General features: G+C 40.0%; 1 protein-coding gene across 3 annotated transcripts in view; it reads right to left on the bottom strand.

Annotated features, from left to right (window-relative positions):
* The window catches only part of rnf212 (ring finger protein 212), a 38435-nt gene that overhangs the window by 11486 nt on the left and 8131 nt on the right, over window positions 1–18818 (bottom strand). For all 3 annotated transcript variants that reach the window (XM_088630883.1, XM_088630890.1, XM_088630877.1), the window contains 6 exons: window positions 17205–17266; window positions 14986–15060; window positions 5315–5371; window positions 4555–4613; window positions 4374–4433; window positions 3460–3521 (listed from right to left, as the gene is read on the bottom strand). In XM_088630883.1, coding sequence (XP_088487009.1) covers window positions 3460–3521; window positions 4374–4433; window positions 4555–4613; window positions 5315–5371; window positions 14986–15060; window positions 17205–17266 — 375 coding nt within the window. The remainder of the gene's footprint in view (window positions 1–3459; window positions 3522–4373; window positions 4434–4554; window positions 4614–5314; window positions 5372–14985; window positions 15061–17204; window positions 17267–18818) is intronic.

The raw sequence follows: 18818 nt of genomic DNA on the forward strand, positions 1-18818 counted from the left end.
TAAAACATGATTAATGTATGATTTTTATAGAAACTTTTTTTACTTTGAACATTACAATGAACGAATGTTCCACTGGACAAAAGACTTGGAACAGTATGGATGATGAAAACTGCGGGTGACCGAACACTAGCACTGTCTAATTTGATGTAACTAAAGGATTTGGTTTAAATACTTTACAGCATTTGCCAACTATACCACAAATGAAATATACACAGTTTGGAAATGGCAGAACACTGTATTTTTAAATAACATTACACTGAAAAGTCTTGATAAGCCCAAAAATAAGGACTTCGCTTTTTTTGTAGTGAGACTAGTTAGCACTGTGACATATGACCCTTAAGAAACAAGCTGCTGCTATACTGTAGGTGGTGATAGTGGTCTATTAGGACAAAAAAACAGAATACAATATACTGTAGGTTCCAAATAACAGGAAGGCAATAAACCCATTTAGCTTATTTGGTCGTTACAGTAGTAGCTAATAGATCCCAAGATCCCACCTAGCCATTTCAAGAAAAATACTCCGGAATCAGCTTCAACACCATGGCTGGGTTGCTTGTTCCAGAGTCCCTTCATTGAAAAAAGTTTTTCTCCTGCTTTCAGTTTTGATACACTTCACCACATTCCCCTTCCTGTAAGTATGTTTCTATTTGTGTACCCAGGTGTGTATAGATGCAGCCTAATTAATTAAAAAAATATTTATTTTAATGGTAAACATTAATGGTAATCACTGATCAGAAAATGTAGTTTATGGTGTCCAGGTATTCGGCTCAAGCACCAAATTAAAAATGCAGTATACTATATGCTTTCCTTTGTACTTCTGATTCTGTTTTAAACCGACCCATAAAAAATTGAAAATTATTTTAGAAATGTGAAATTAATAAATGCCACTCACAAAGTGCATAAATATTTTAAGTTATTTTCTTGTGTTTTCTCCCCCCCAAAGCAGAGCTGCTGCACAAAATATTATCTTTAGTTTTTAATGTTAGTTTTTAACATGTACAAAATATTTTGGTTGTCACACAGGTAGCCTGGGTACAATTACCATCTAATGCACAAGTTCTGCTTTAAATAATTGCCCCTTCTAAATAATAAATACTCTTTTTTAATAAATAAAATATAATAAATAATAGGTATACTATAAAGATATGTTTATTAAATTCATATAACATAGTATGGTAAATGTTATATAAATATCTAATATGAAGCTGAATACATGAACAAAAAAACTATAGTTCCTGTCATGCCATACATGTTAAAGAATCATGAGAAGTCATACCCACAGATATCCATTCAGTACATCAACTACAGTATACTACTGATGACCATTGTTCTTGCAGACTGCCTTCATCTAGATGCCGTTACAAGCACCACTCCTTCACTCAACAATGTAATCATTGTATTTGATGAAACTGTCACTAGTATAGTTCGCATATGATATGATTAGCGCAGGAAATCACTAATATGTGTGACAGCCATACTCAGCTGCAGTACTTTAAGGGTTCACTGTGCCAACAGGCAGTTTTACAGAGCAGTGGAATCTTGTATCAGATTATTTGAAAAATTAATATATATTGGTCGTGATACGGCACTTACTGTAGTAAGCCTGACACCACCTGTTGCCTGACACCTCGCACATCTTGGATGGCTGCATCTGTTACTATTCTCTGGACTGATTCCAGAAAAGCAATATCTTTTTTGTAATATGGGAACGAATATTGGATACAATATTCGAAATAAGATCCTACTAGTTGACTATAGTTGACTATAACATTCCTTTATATAAAGGGGAACTGCAGTCCCAATTTCTCGGACTGGTTATTAAATCTCCATAATACAATAAATTCACTGATGTTATAGAACGTTTTTACAAACTTCAATTTAAGCAAACAATCGTGACCTTTGTGAAAGTACTGTAAGTCTCCATTTTGTCGTAAACCCCTAGTCTCGATTTATGTAAAAGCGAGAGTTCCCATGAACTGCAACATAAAGCGTCCTACTCACTAGTCACTGTAATGACTAATATAGTCTGATGTACGAGCGCATAAGTATACAGTAGGTTATGCAGCACACATTTCACCCCACAAATGTTCCAATGTGATTTGCATGCATAGTTAACAAGTAGTGTTTGTCGGCAAAACTGTTTCAAAATCGAGAGCAACACTTCTATTGGATTAAAAGAGATGTATTCACATTGCCAGAAGTTCTGTTGCCTCATTCTAAATCGCAGAACATGGCACATTTACACTGTTTTTAGATTGGAATTGGAGGTTTTATAAGATACTAAGTACTTTTTACTTTATTGTGTTTTGAAATGCACTCATCAATGCTGATTCTTTCTAACCCTGAAATCTAAAAATAGCATTGCAGTTCTGCTTCTACACTTCTACACTTTTGTCTATAAGTTGTCATTATAAAGACTAAAGTGTTTCATGTGTTTCACTTAGGTTCAGTTATGCATTTTATTTTTATAGTCTTTGTTTTTACTATCTCCATGCAATATTTTTCACTTATCTACATTAAATGTCAAGTTATAGGTGTTTGCCAATCTTAAATTCTGTTTTTTTTTTGTTTGCTTACTACACCAGACAGAATATGGATCCCTCATACAAAATAAGTAAGAGCAGTGCTCTTAATACAGATGTATGTCCTGTGATGCTCCACTAATTATGTCACACAAATTTCAACATTCACACCCCATCTGTGTTCTATAAATTAAGGAGGATTACTCAGTCCAGATGCATTCATAAACATTTATACCAACTACATATTGAGAGATCTATGTGACTTCATCATTTCTTAGGAAAATCAAAATGAACCATACTATCTCTGTTCCCATTATAACTGTTGCCTGTTCAAAGAATTGCGACAGGTTAGATTAGCAAAACATAACTTTTAGACCCTCTAGGTTCATTCTACTTATGGTTTCCATATCCTGAATGTAAATGAAGTAAGACCTATTGTCTGTAATTGCCTGGTTTGGTTTTGTTGACCTTTTTATAGTTGTGTATTGCATTAGCAAACAGTCAATAGATGTTACCCCAGAATGAGAGACTGCTGGAAGAGTTTTGTTAACAGCCTAAGAAATCTTGTTTCCTTGAGATCAATTGGTAGACTAATATGGGGACCTGGAGATTTACTTATCCTTTTCTAGTAACCCTGTAACACTGTTTTATGCAAACATTACTTAATATAGATTTTTGTTCTAACTTAGCCAAGGCATTTTAATTATTTCATAGTAAGCACTTCAGTGAAACATTTAATTAATTGGCCATTTCACTTTCACAGTCAAGAAGTTCCTCATTATTGTCCACGAGAATAAATATGACATTAAACATTATTTCTTGATCAATGTAAACAAAAGACTCAGCTTAACATTCCGCTAATTTAAGAAACTGATTTAAAACATGTTTTATGGCTGGTTAAAAAATATACTCGAACAAAAGCTTATCCAAATCTTACCTGCTATAGCATTTGATGGGGCAGGTGAGGAAGATGTGCAATAGGACTGTTGTGATCTCAAACTAGGTATAAAAGAAAATACTCAGTTTTGTTAAAATTAAAATCAAGACTGACATATTTAATTTCATCCTGTTTATCATTACTGCTTTGTGCATGTGCTACAGCCAGCAAAGCAAAAGAACAAATAAACATATGTGTCAACATTGTAAACAAACAGTGAAACCTTACTACGTTAATAGTAATAGTAACACCGGATTAATTAAAATGGTGTAATTTTGTAAGAGGTATGTAACAGTGTGCCACAGGACAGCACTGCAAGTCAAGAGAGTCTGCTGGATGATATCATGATACTATATCTACATACACAATTGAAAAATAATAAAATTATCATTTAAAAATACATTTCAGGACATTAGGTCACTTTATACATGTGGTTATTGCCACATGATGTGATGATGCACTTGTTCACGTGACCAAAATAAATTATGACAGATGACAGAGTATATCTCATTAACTCAATAATTTCAAGGAACAAAATGGGGAAGTTCCTCCCATTTTCATACAGAAACATAAGTTCCTGATAAAAACTTTAATCAGTTCATATTCTTTTCTTATAAAAAAGCACTATGTATGCTTCAATGGGACTGCCACTGCAAGTTTTCTTATAGCCTCAATACTAAACAGGCACAAGGCATCTGAAATGCAGTTTTATTAATATCTTCTAAACATTTTAGTTTAGTTTAGTTTGCCCTGGGTGATAATATGCGAGATTAATTCTAACCTTCCTCCCAAATTGTTATTATATGGTATAATACACATGGAAACAAACCCTTAGACACAGCCTATACTCTGGAAAGGACTTGATTCGTTTTTGCCCACATCTTCCAAAAAAATAAATAAATAGAAAAACCTACCTTTGATTCTGCAGAGAACATTCCAATTTTGCAATGTAGGCTTTCTGTTCACCACTTTTTCTGTAAATTAAAAGACAACACAAAAAATATGTAACACATCCCTAACTTAAAGAAACGGGATGTACATTATACCTAACTGAGCTCAATATACTTGAAAAGAAATAATGCAAAGATTTCTTACTTGTTCATCTGTTGCATCTCACCCTTCATCTTCTGAAGTGATGCTTCCAATTTTTCACTCTGTAAAAAAAGCAGTTTTTTCAAGAATGTGAGCATTGACAAGACTCTGCCCCCAGATTTGTCTGCAAAGTGGGGAGTACACAATTTTTACTACTGATATTTTTAAATGACTATTTAACTCCAAATAGAGATAAATGGCAATTCCTTGTAAAGTTTTCTAAATAATAATTTCCAATGTATCAGTAACAAATAGTACTGGACATACTGTATATGAAGTATTAAAGAATGAATTGATTTTAACAGTTATTAGCCTTTACTTACAGTATGAGGGAAATTAAAATTGCCATACGTCTAGACATTTTCTGTTTCAATATGTATTTACTTTTCAATGTATTTCAGATTTGTTCCACAGAATGCCTCAGTCAGAAATTACAAAGCCACATACCGTATATGCTATGATCATATGCACCATTAACTATAAGGAGCAAAATGCAAGACTACTGCATTAATAGGTAACATTGCATTAACTGTACTATTGTGAAATCTATGAAAATGTTTAGGAAGGATGACAGGGATACTGTTTACAAAATTAATTTTTTGCTACATTTTTCTTCATTCTCTCCTATGCGCAATTGAAGGGTTTGTAGCTACAAGTCAGGATGTGAAAAATACACAACTGGCTATTCCAAATCTGTGGTTAGAACAAAAAAGCATGACTCTTCATTTAAAAAGCCGACTTGCACTCAGAATATAAATTTCACCTTTTGTTTGTAGTATGCTAACAGCCTCTTCCTGTGTCTTTCTTGAAATTCTAAAACCTGTGTAAAAAAACAAAAACCATATTGTGACCATATTGTAGAAGCAATTATTTAACAACTGCAATAGCATCTACACTTTTTATTTTACATTATATTACATTACAAATATCCTGAACATTACAAGTCACAGTACAAAAACAATTAAAGTATCCTATTACATTCATTTTAATGTAATGCAATGTCAATCTCATAAAACTTTAAATAAACGTTTACTGAATGGTCCTTTCTCTTTAGTCGGGGAGCAAAGAAGAAAAATAATATGGAAACACAGCAATCAAAAACGTATAAGTTAACTACCAATAAATATATATTTTGCCAGAGAGTTTAATCCACTTGCAAATAAACAGTAATAGGATATAAAAGTATAGAAAGTGTGCACAACTTTCTGCTGCTACTTAATGCATAGTTTCTTTCTATACTTCTGTGGAAATTCAATAATTTTAGATACTTCACAAAAACATTTTGCACTAGAAAGGAGACTACAAAAAAGCACAGTAAATATGAAAAAAATGCAAAATGCTACAGTGTAAATATACTGTAACTGCAAGAGTGATGGTAAAAGATTTCTACTGAATCTATATCATATGGATAACTCTGGGTAACTAACCAGACTTTCAATATCATTCTGAGATCAGTGACTGTAAATTGTTCAATAACAATTTACACCAAACCCAATCTTCCAGTCCAGACAGGATTACAAATGGTGGGACTGGTTTTCCAATATCTTGCCCTGAATTTGGTCCAGCTTGAAGAAAGATGTGAAGACGGGGGTTTGTATTTAATCTTTTCTGTAGGGGGTTTAGACTTCCAAGTCACAAGCAGGGGTTTATGGCAGGAAAGGGGGTTAACTGATAAGGAGTGCAGATGCCAGCTAGGAACCCCCCTGGGTGTAATGTTAAACTGACCATTTGCCCAGAACATCATAAACTGGCCAAATACCATGAACCCCCCTCTTTACCATCAGACCGAGTGACGTCAGAAACGGAGAAGAAAACTGTATATAACCCAAAAGTTTGTAACAATACGGGGAACAATACTTCGGTTTTGTTGTTTCTTGCGAGAAACAAGACTTCGGCTTTATTGTTCCTTGCATGCAATAAACTCATCTGTTTCACTTCATCTCGGGATCAAGAACCTTGTTTCTTCTGTTACAACAAATTTGGCGTAGTCGGCAGGATGCTCCAGAAGGCGCAGAACTTCCCATCGGCAGGAGAGACGGTCAGCGCGCACATAACTAAGAGGTAAGGACTCCTCTTTTATTTAAAAGTCCCGACTCTCTCTGACCGATTGGGAAATCTCTGCTCCCTGCGAGAATCGCCCGAGATGACGGAGTAAACGTGAGTTTCTGAATTCCTCTGGCCCGGGGAAGGCACCGGTGTATGTAATGGGTTGTTTGCTGTAAGCCCAGAATTTGGTCTGGCAGGGGTTCCGCGGTATTGTGTACAGGCGTTCGAAGCTGGTGTATGCCTTAATTGCGCGTGGAGTTTTGAACGGGTTTTGGACCCTTACCGTGAAGTCAGGACTGGTGTGGGTCTTAATTGCACCCGGAGTTCTGAGGGTCAGAACTGGTTTGGGTCTTAGTTGCACCCGGAGTTCTGATGCTCTGAATCGGTGTGGGCCTTGATTGCGCCCGGGGTTCTAGAGCAAGTGGTGCATTAAATGCACGTAGTTCAGGACTGGTGTGGGTCTTAGTTGCACCCGGAGTTCTGAAGGTCAGGACTGGTGTGGGTCTTAATTGCACCCGGAGTTCTGTGGCTCGGGATCGGTGTGGGCCTTAATTGCGCCCGGGGTTCTGGAGCTGAGTGGTGCATTAAATGCACGTATAATCCAGGATTGGTGTGGGCTTTAATTACGCCCGGGGTCCTGAGATTAGCTACGCCTTGATCGTGCACAGATTGGCGTGGCGTGGTTTTTTTTTGTTTTAAAGGAAACAGGAGTAGAAGAGATATATGTATGTATGTTTTTGGTGTTTTCCTTGTTTGTGAAATACATATACACACGCACTACACTAACATAAACACACCTCATAATAAAAGAGCAAAGCATTAAGTAGCAGGATTTAAAGGACGTTGAGACCCGAGAATCGCCCTGATTGAGCTCAGTGCGTAAGTCCACCCCGGGGCAAAAGCAGCGATGCTGGCGTTCTGGGGATGGTGAATTACTGATCAAGAAAGGGGGTTTTCGAGGTCTCGTTTCTTACCTGTGAACAGTGCGGTGTAAATCCTCTCTAAAGTCTCTGAGAGGTATTTAGATCTGGAGGTAACAGACGCCCTTAGCTGAATGAGTGCAGTAATGCACAGGTTTTTCCAAGTGAAAACATCCCCCTACTGAATGAGCTGTTACCTCACACACGACAAAAGTAAATCTTAAAGAAACCAAACATGTGTGCTAATTGGGTGTTTGAGAAAGTGGTGGAAGTATCTGATTACATATCAGAAAAGTGTAAATTGACTGAAAGGGAAGAGAAATATAGGAAGAAGCTGAGTCTGTCAGAAGGAGTTTGGGGCGAAGATGCCTGTAAAAAAGCGTACGAACATTGGAACAAAAACAAAGATTTAGCTGCAGCCCTGGTGATCGGCCGACACCTGAGGTGGCAGATTAGCATGAAGGAGAAATCAGAATGGGATAGAAAAGAGAAGGAGTTCACAGAAAAAATAAAAGCGTTAAATGAGAGGAAAGATAATTTATTCGCGGCAAAAGAGGTACTAGAAAAAAAAACTAAAAGGGGCAGTACAGGAGAATGAGAAATTAAAAAAGGAATTAACTCCTGGTCACGCTGCACTGGTTAATGTGCTACAGCCGGCGACTAAGTTATATCCTGCTCTCCCACAGGGGAACAAACAGGCAGGAAACGAAAATAATTGGGATCAATTCCCTCAGTGGCCATATGGAGAAGGGGGGTCTGATTGGGATAACACTTGGTATGAGTGTGATAAAGACGGATCAGGGTCTCCCCTGTTAGAGGGAGGGCGCCCGCAGGTCTGTACTCTCACTCGAAGTGGGAAAGGACTTGATGTAGCAGGGGCTGGTGCCGTTGATGACAGCGCCACTCTAACTCCGTCTCGCACCCCGCCGAGGGGGTCAGTTCTCGCACCTACCTTCCCTGAACCCCCAATACGATCAAATCCAAAACCGGAGGATATTGACCGGTGGGCTAGAGAAGTACCGCACCCAAAATTAGGGATGCAGCGAACCTGGAGTGCGCTTCAGGAATTAAAAGATACTTATGGTATCTCCCCCCTGACTGCCGCTATGATCCTCAGAAGGACAGGGGAAAAGCGTGTCGGAGAACTTAAACAATTGTGTGAGGATAACGGCAGGGGAGGGCGATGGGAATGGGTTTGGCGATGGCTTAAACAAAATTATCCACCAAAGACAGATTGGAAAAAGATATCTGCGTGTCAGCAAAAAGAAAGCGAGGATGTGGCTGACTTCACTGACCGCTTCGTCACACTCTGGCTGGAATGCTCAGGACTGAGTGACGAAGATGATGTGAATAGCGACGCCTCTGCTGTAATTAAACAAATTTATTTGGGCGGTCTTAAGCCTGATATAGCCAAAGCCCTTCAGTTAAAAGAGCCCGAAATAGGGCAGGATACGACTAAACAATTTGAGGAAATAGTTAAAATGGCACGGCAAATCGAGAGAAATATGTATGCTAAGGTGCGGGCAATACAAACAGGGTGGACACCCCCCATACTGAAGGGTGGAGCTGGCCCTGACACCCGACTAAATCCAAAAAGCGAAATTACAACTCGGTGCCATTATTGTAAAAATTTCGGACATTGGCAAAAGAATTGCAAAAAGCGATTAGCCAGTGAGGGCAGGTTTGGAAGATACCGAGATCCCCCTTTCAATCCCTCAAATCGAGAGGGGCAAACAAACCTGTTGTCACAATTACAGGATCTGAGCGAAGCAGACAAACGCGCTATCAGGGAGCTTTTAAACTAGGACTCCCCCTAGTGGCCTCCCTACGCCTATCTCAGGAACTGAGTGAAAAAGAGCTCAAATTACAATGCACGATTAATGGGATTCAAATGTCACTTTTATGGGACACTGGGGCTCAATTATCGTGTTTATCTGAACAGTCAGCCAAACGGTGTGGTGTCATGTTCACAGGGAAGGAGCTGGAGGCCACTGGTGTAGGGGGTAATAGAATAACACTCAGAGAAACTCAAGAACTCAAGATTAGACTAGGAGATGGGGAGGTAACATTTAATGCTGTCATGTGGGTAGGATCTACCCCAGATCTGTTGGGATGGGATGCTCTGAAATACCTACAAGGGGTTACATTAACCGTACATGAAGAGAGGGTGGAGGTAAACATCTGGTCCCTCCAAAAAGACGAACTAAAAGGGCATCCAATTTGGACTATGGATAAGGACGAATGCGGGCTTCTGGATATGGAACCCGCCACATTTACTGGGAAATCCCCGCCATACACAAAGCCATATAAAATCAACAAAGAGGCGGAGGAAGGGGTTCGACCAGTAATACAAAAACTATTGACTCAAGGCATTGTACGAAAAACACATAGTACAAGCAACAGTCCAATATGGCCCGTAAAGAAAGCCAGCGGAGCATGGCGATTCACAGTTGATTACTCAAAAGCTAATCAACACATCAACCGTCTCACCCCCTTAGTAGCAGACCCCTCTGCTATTTTTCAACTACTGACCCCTGAGCACCAGGTGTTTTCAGTAATTGACATGGCTAATGGGTTCTGGTCTGTTCCTCTACACCCAGAGGTACAAGATTGGTTCGCCTTTGTTGTAGATGGAGAACAATATACTTGGACCAGGTTACCACAGGGGTTTCATAACAGCCCCACCGTGTATCACATGGCACTTCGGAGGCATCTCCGGGAGCTGCCTCAAGTGTCCTCCGTCGTTATCCAATATGTGGATGATATTTTAATCGCGTCTCCTGACGAGGAAACCCACAAGAAGGACCTCCAAATTATTCTCGACCATTTGGTTAAAAAAGGACACAAGGCTAGTTATAGCAAAGCACAGTTATGCCTAGACACCGTAATTTACTTGGGACAAAAGATTAGTCAGGGAAAAAGGGAATTGACAGAAGATCGGGCCCAGGCAATCCGAACACACCCTAGTCCCAATACGGTGAGAGAGCTCCGATCATTTCTGGGTCTGTGCAATTTCAATAGAAATTGGGTTGATGCTTTTTCTGAAAGGGCCAAACCACTTACAGACCTATTAAAGGGGGGAGGGAGGTCCCTTGATCCTATTGCTTGGAGTCCTGAAGCTGAACATGCTTTTAATGATTTAAAACAAGCTCTGTTACAGGCTCCTGCATTGGGGTTTCCTCAGACAGACCAACCATTCTACCTCTACGTAAGTGAAAAGAATGGATTTTGGACAGCTGTACTAACACAGGAACATGGGGGTAGGTACCGCCCGGTAGGGTATTACTCTGGATCCTTGGACGAGGTAGCCAGGGGCTGGGGACCATGTCTACGAGCCGTTCAGGCCGTCTGTCTAGCAGTACAGGCAGTCAATAACATAGTGCTAGATCAACAACTGATTGTTCGATGCCCACATGCGGTACACACCCTCATGTCCCTGAATCGGGTCAGTCAGGTTAATGCGATACGATGGAGCAAGTGGCAGGTCTTGTTAGAGGCTCCAAATATTACCATTGAACGTGAAGGAGCTCTTAATCCAGCCACATTGTTACCTGACCCATCAGAAGCCTACATGTTAGAACACAGCTGTGATGTTTGGGCAATGGGAGAAGATGAGGGCATCAAAATAGCCGAGCAACCACTAAGGAATGAAGACCTCATCCTTTTCACTGATGGAACTTCATTCATAAATTCTAGTGGGGAGAGGAAAGCGGGTTGGGCTGTGACTACAGAACATGATATCCAATGTGGGGGAAGATTTGAGGTACCCACGTCAGCACAGCGAGCTGAACTGAAAGCTTTGGTGGAAGCCTGTAAATTAGCAAAAGGCAAGACCACCACAATATACACAGACTCACGATACGCATTTGGAGTATGCCATGATTTTGGAAGGTTATGGAGTAATAGGGATTTTTTAACCTCTGCTGGCACTCCGGTAAAGAATGCAGATCTGGTGTCTGAGCTGCTTGCGGCTCTCCAACTCCCAAAGCAGGTAGCTGTAGTCAAATGTAAGGGCCACAGCAGAGAGGACACTCCCGAGGCCAGGGGCAATAAGCTAGCAGACTGGACAGCACGTCAAGCTGCCCTGGGGCAATGGGAGGAGTGGGCTATAGAAAAACCTCTTCAGATTATTTCAGTTTGCACAGTGAACATACAGGCACTCCGGACGGAACAGCTCAGCGAGCTCCAGGCCCAGGCTCCAAGGATTGAGAAATGGACCTGGATGGAACGCAATGTGGGGCTGCAGAAGGATGGGACCTGGAGGTGCCAGCGTACGGGCAGACCCGCCTGTCCCAAGCAACTAATGCCCTACCTGGCACAACAAATACACTCCACAGGGCACCCAGGCGTTAGCCAAATGACTCGACGCTTTGCTCAGAGCTGGGTGGGCACAGGCTTCACACCCTTCGCAGCTGATGTGGTACAACGCTGTGGAGAGTGCCAAAAAGCCTCTGGAGCACCGCCGGTTCGGGCTCCTAATCTTCGACGTCCTGCACCCGAGGGACCCTTTAGACACTGGCAAATAGACTATTGTTCACTGCCACCCTGTAAAGGGAAAACAGGCCTCCTAGTGATGGTGGACCAGTTTTCTAGATGGGTGGAGGCTGTCCCTGTCAAACGAGAGACTGCGCAGACAACTGCCAAATATCTCGTGACAGAAGTAATTCCCCGATGGGGACTCCCGTGTCGCATAGACTCAGACCAGGGCACACATTTTACTGGAAAAGTGTGTCAGGTGGTGGCAGACCTACTAGGGATCAAATGGGACTTGCATTGCCCTCATCACCCGCAGTCCTCCGGCATGGTGGAACGGGTGAACCGGACTTTGAAAGCTAAATTGACAAAGTACCACTTGGGAGGGATCCCCTGGGTGGATGCATTGCCCGCCGTACTGTGCAGCATCCGGGCTGGGACAAATCGAATAGTGGGGCTGAGCCCGTTTGAGGTGATCACGGGGCGTCCCATGAGACTGAGTGACTCTCCAGGACATGACAGAGTAGGCTTGAGTATACTAACTGATTCTCTGTTACAGTATTGCAAGTTGCTGACAGAGGCCACCCAAGGAGCCCGTGAGCAGGTCCTGGAGGCGTGGGGACCACCACCTGAAGGAGGGCACGACCTCATCCCAGGAGAGTGGGTGTGGATCAGGAAATTTCCTTCACAGGTTCTCCAGCCCAGGTGGGACGGACCCTACCAGATCCTGTTGACAACCGAGTCTGCGGTTCGAGTGGAAGGAAAAGATCGCTGGATCCACGCGTCACACTGCCGACGAGCCTCATCCCCGGACCCAGAATGAAATCATTTCTGTCAATAATGATAATTGTTGCTGTAGAACTATGTTCCGCAGGGATTAATGATCATCTCTCCCACAAAGGAGAACATGGAATTAATTCCTTTTTAGGCCTCTCCTATCTGACAGCTAAGAAAACCAACCAAAGTGCCTGCTGGGTGTGTGCCGCATTACCCAAATATGTACAGGGAGGACTTCCTATGGGGGCCATTCCTTGGCGTCTCGAGGAAGTCATAGGCATGATCATTTGGAGGGATAATTTAGGAGATTTTAATATGACAAACTATGGGGGTTGCCATAACACGACTTTAACCTGCACAACATTACAGTATCTACAGGAGCGAGGCTTAGAGCCCACGAGTTTCACAGGCTCTTACGCTCCTAAATATAACAGAAGCCATACACCACCATACCTGACTCTAAATAAGGAACGTGAGGGAAACATATGCTTTCAGCACACTAATGGTCTGCACTTGGTTGGATGGAGTCGTTGCAACCTTACCATCGCTGCAAATATATCCACCTCTACCTTCCAAATTCCAGGATGGGATCGGCACACCCCACAATTCGGTATAAGTTTCTTATTTTCAGAGGCATGGGGAGCGCCAAACGGAACATATTTCATTTGTGGAAAACGAGCCTACCCATGGTTGCCAGCCCAGTGGTCTGGCTCATGTTATTTAGGATATGTGGTTCCTCATATCCGTGTTCAAACCCACACCCCCTTCGGACCTAACCACAGACCACAAAGAAAATTGGCTGATTGGGAATATTATTTAGGTATAATATTTCCACAAGCCGGCATGAACTTTCTGAGTCGAGAGTTAATTCAAATGGCTTCGACTTTAGAAGAATTAGCAAATTCTACCTCATCTAGTCTGAAGGCTGTTAATGATGAGATGGTAGCCCTCAGAACAGTGGCCATGCAGAACCGACTAGCTTTAGATTATGTACTGGCGGCCCAAGGAGGAACTTGTGCAGTAATTGGCACTGAATGCTGCACATATATCCCTGATAATTCTGAGCACATCTCAGATCTGGCCCAACACATTTACAATGAGGGACAGAAATATCAGGACTATTATACTGAAAATTGGGGAATTGGATCTTGGGTAAAGTCTGTGTTTGGGGCCTGGGGCGGAACTTTTTTACAGTGTTTATTTGTAGGAATAGTATTGTTTATATGTGTAATTGTAATCATCACGTGCACAAAAACATGTATCACATCTTGCCATAACCGTGGAACGAACAATGTCATGGCAATACATACCTGTTCGCCAAGAAAGGAAAGATCTGCCCTGACATTGTATGTATAAAAATAGGCTACACTGACGTATGCCATATTTTATAAGGGGGGAATGAAGAAAGATGTGAAGACGGGGGTTTGTATTTAATCTTTTCTGTAGGGGGTTTAGACTTCCAAGTCACAAGCAGGGGTTTATGGCAGGAAAGGGGGTTAACTGATAAGGAGTGCAGATGCCAGCTAGGAACCCCCCTGGGTGTAATGTTAAACTGACCATTTGCCCAGAACATCATAAACTGGCCAAATACCATGAACCCCCCTCTTTACCATCAGACCGAGTGACGTCAGAAACGGAGAAGAAAACTGTATATAACCCAAAAGTTTGTAACAATACGGGGAACAATACTTCGGTTTTGTTGTTTCTTGCGAGAAACAAGACTTCGGCTTTATTGTTCCTTGCATGCAATAAACTCATCTGTTTCACTTCATCTCGGGATCAAGAACCTTGTTTCTTCTGTTACAACAAGCTTTATCTCTCAAATTTCCAATTTGTGTAATTAAGTTGAAGCTAATCACAAGGACATTTTAAATAATTCATTTTTAATGTTATTTGATGTATTATTTTTGTTATTTTGAAATTGTTTAACAAAATATGCATTAAGTCAAAGCCAAAGCTAACACAATAAAATTATGTTTGGTAAAATTACTAAATTATTCCTTTTTGTAAAGAACATTGTATTTTTCTTTAAATTCTTTGGGTAAAAAATATCAAAAAGATCATTGTCAGAACTGAATTATAACCTCTGTCTAAAACAGTCCATGACTATTTGCTATTAGATCCATTTGCTTACTAAAGTATTTTTGAAAAGATTATCCATATATCCAATTAGAAAAGAATAATATATACTTTATAGAACTTTAAAGGAAACAATTACCTTTGTTATCTCTGAGCAATACCTCTTACAAATTGGTTCTATGTCTGTGAAAAGAGCCTTGACTTCTGGACTGCTCTGTAGAAAAACAGGTTTAAGCATTTTAGAAATACGTCTCCTTGGGGAATCTACAGTCTAACATATAAATGTACACTTATAATTGTACAAGTGTATATGCCATGATAGCAAAATTACTTGAATTTACTTCACTAGAAAATATAAAAATGGCACAAAAGTTCAAAATAGATAACATAATATTTTATAGAAAGACTTCATAACTTCTACAGCATTTTTAACTAACGTATCAATAATGAGATGTAAGCAATCTGTGGTTATTTGTAAATGAATGCAAGACAATAAAAATTCATCCCATGGTACGGATGTTATCTTATGGCCATAAACTTTTTAACCCCTTACACATTTTGTTGCTTTAAAACTTGCAGTCATGACACTTTGTTAATTAGGAAAATAATACATTTTATACAAAACCTACTCCACACATTTAAAGCAAAAAAACACAGAAAGAAGAAAACAGATAATAAGAAAGAAAAATGTAAACGTCATAATTACAAAAATATTAAAATCCTTTGCTTTAGCAAACCTAAATTAATTTAAAACATTAATTGAACAAGTTTAAAAATTAGTTGAATGACCTCTGTCTGGGACAATAATGGGTGTTTTTGTCTGAAATCATGAGAACACTAACTCTCTCAGTCAGGTACTGAATTTCCAGCAACGATTCAATCATGAAGACCAAGGAGCTATCAAAACAACTCAGGGATAAAGTTGTGTAATTTCAGGAGATCAGGAGAAGGGTAAAAAAACATTTCAAAGACCCTTAATGTTTCTTTGAGCATGGTGAACTTGATTATTAAGAAGTGAAAGGCTCCCAGACACTACCTAGATCAAGATGTCCTTCCACACTAGACAGCTGGAGGAAACTGTTTAGGGATGCCACTGTGAGCGTTTTTGTTCTACACGGAAAATGATACATCTGACATGAACCCAACATAATGTATCATGCAAACAACATATCCCCTGGTGTCAAGCATGCTGGTGGCAGCGTTATTTTATAGCTGTGCTTCTTATCAGCTGGGACTTGGACGCTTGTCAAGACTGATGGGAGTTGGAGAAATGTACTGGCAAATTTTAGGTCTGAAGCAGGTTTTCCTCTAAAACTGGGACACAATTTCACCTTCCAGCAAGACAATAATCCAAAGTACAAGCCAAAAGCTACACTGGCATGTTTTAAGCATAAGAAATTGAATGTCCTTGAGTGGCCCAGTCACATTCCTGACTTGAATCTATTTAAGAATCTGTGGAAAGACTAAAAATTTGCTGTCCGAAGGATTCTTGTATTTCCCAGGCGAATGGGTAAAAACTGCACCAAGCCAGTGTGCAACATTTGTAGAGATCAACCCGAAAAGACTTGCTGTTGTCATTGCTGCCAAAGGTGTCTCTGCCTAATTTTGAGTTCATGGATCTGAATACATACAGTATGTGATCAACATATGTTACAATGCATACTTTCAGTATGCAGTCGACATTGCTGGTTTTTGCCGACATTTACTTTAACTTATCTTACCCTTAATGGTAATGGCTGGGTGGAATAAACAGTACTCATAGTTTGAAGTCTTCAGTTTGAGAAAGACTTAAATTAAATAATACAATTATTAAATATTAAATTAAAAACATATAATTGTTAAATGAAATATACAAATGTGTATCATTTTGTAATTTCACAAACTAGGACAAATTCTGCTAAACACTCTACTGTCACATGTCAGACATGTTAAATAAATTCCAGTTAAATAAATCATTGTTTAATGTGCAAAACCAAAATGATACATGCACGATTTGCATAAACAGAGTCACAAAATTCTTCTTAGAAATTATTTTGGGGATTTTTAAAATCAGAGTAAACAAGTATAAATATGACCTTCATTTGAAAGCTAAGAGCGGGCAGTTTGTCAGATGAGTACAAACACATAGTTCTAAAAGCTTTTAAAAAGTGTACTATATTATCATCTATATTAAACGGAAGAGGAACACATCTGAGGCTAAAATATATATTTTTAACATGAAATTTAGTTGTGTCGACGGTAGATAGTTTTGCTACTAAAGCATCATTACAATACACAGTATCATTCTTTGTACTACACTTCGAGTACATAACATTTCTAATGTCTCATAAACGAAGAAAAGGAAATAAGATTGCTTACTTTGTTTGAAAGTGGCTGAATTTTACATTGTGCTTTACAGACAAGACACTGATCTTTATTCCCTGAAAAAGCAAAACACACATTGTAAAGAAAAATATTTAAAGAATACTTTGATACTTTTCATATCAAATCTGCAGTTTCTATTATATTTTATTGTTTAATATGTTGCAATATCACCACCAGAGGTCATCATTGACTGACTAAAATATTTTCAAGAACAAAATACAAAAGAAGTCCAGATGCTGTATGCAATAGATGACATTTTATATAATTATGAAAATGTACAGGTAGTGGACAAAAAATGGAAACACCCAGATAAATAAGGGACATTGAGTATGTTGAAAGAAAGAGCTTCCACACCACTATGGCTCATACATTAAGCAAATAATGTAATAATAATGTAAAATACATTAAGGAATCCTACTCCGTTGGGCCCCTGAGCAAGGCCCTTAACCCCAACTGCTCCTGGGGCACCATATAAATGGCTGACCCTGCGCTCTGACCCCAAGCTACTCTCCCTGTTTGTGTGTCTCGTGGAGAGAAAGCTGGGGTATGAGAAAAAGACATTTTCCTAATACAAGAAATTTTATATGGCCAATAAAGTGATCTCTTTTATCTTAATATCTCCTCGTGCTTAGGGTCCTGCACAGAAAACCGAACAGTGGAGAAATGTGATATGGTCAGATGAATCATCCTTCACCATGTTCTCAACAATCAGACAAGTGCATGTGTGGCACAACCTAAAGCACTTGACACCTTTTACTGTTTTTTTTTACAACAGTGAGAGTTCTGGTGGTTCTAAATTTGCTGCGTGGTGCATTTTCCTGGCATGGTTTGTGGACATTCATTCCATTAGAAGACAAAGTCAATGCTAATCACTACTAAATAGTTAATAGTTATAACTAATGAGTTATCATCATTACCTCATGCTGCAGAATTTCTTGCCTGCTGCGAGGGGAGTCTACCAGAAGGACTATGCCCTCCACTGAGCACATGTGGCCACCTGGCAGTTTGATCAGTATGACACTGATGTTACCCATATGTCATGGCCTTCTCAGTTACCAGATCTGAACTCGACTGCACATGTATGTTATATTATGGAACAACACCTGGGGACAGCATTCTCTACCTCCATCAGCCAGGCCTGAGCCGATTGACTTTCTCACGAAAGTCAATGACTTTCTCATGTATCCCTCCTGCAAAACTGCAGATGCTGGAAAAGTGGTGGTTTTAGAATGTAAAGTTGTTTCTGTATTACATCAATAAATACAAACATTTTGGTGTGATACCCTTGTGAGAAAGGTAGTGTAGTCTATCTATAGTGTAGTTCAGGTGGGTAGCTGCGTCAGCATGCATAGGCTGCAAAGGAACAAGTAATAGGTTTATTCCATGCTGAAAAAAAGAAGAAACAGAACCGTGGAGCCTTCTTCAGGTGTGAGAGAGACAGGGCAGTAGGCAAAGGTAAAGTAGCAGGAGAACAAAGGTTGGGAGGGAGGAGGAGTGAGAGGCGGGAGCAGGGGACAGAAAGAGAGGCCAATCAAGAGGTGTGAAGTCAGAATGGGTGCAGAGAGGTGTGAAATGAAACTTCCAATGAATGGAGAAAATTTAAAAGAA

The sequence above is a fragment of the Lepisosteus platostomus genome, chromosome 1 (assembly GCF_059453375.1).
Source record: "Lepisosteus platostomus isolate fLepPlt1 chromosome 1, fLepPlt1.hap1, whole genome shotgun sequence".
Classification (NCBI taxonomy): domain Eukaryota; kingdom Metazoa; phylum Chordata; class Actinopteri; order Semionotiformes; family Lepisosteidae; genus Lepisosteus; species Lepisosteus platostomus.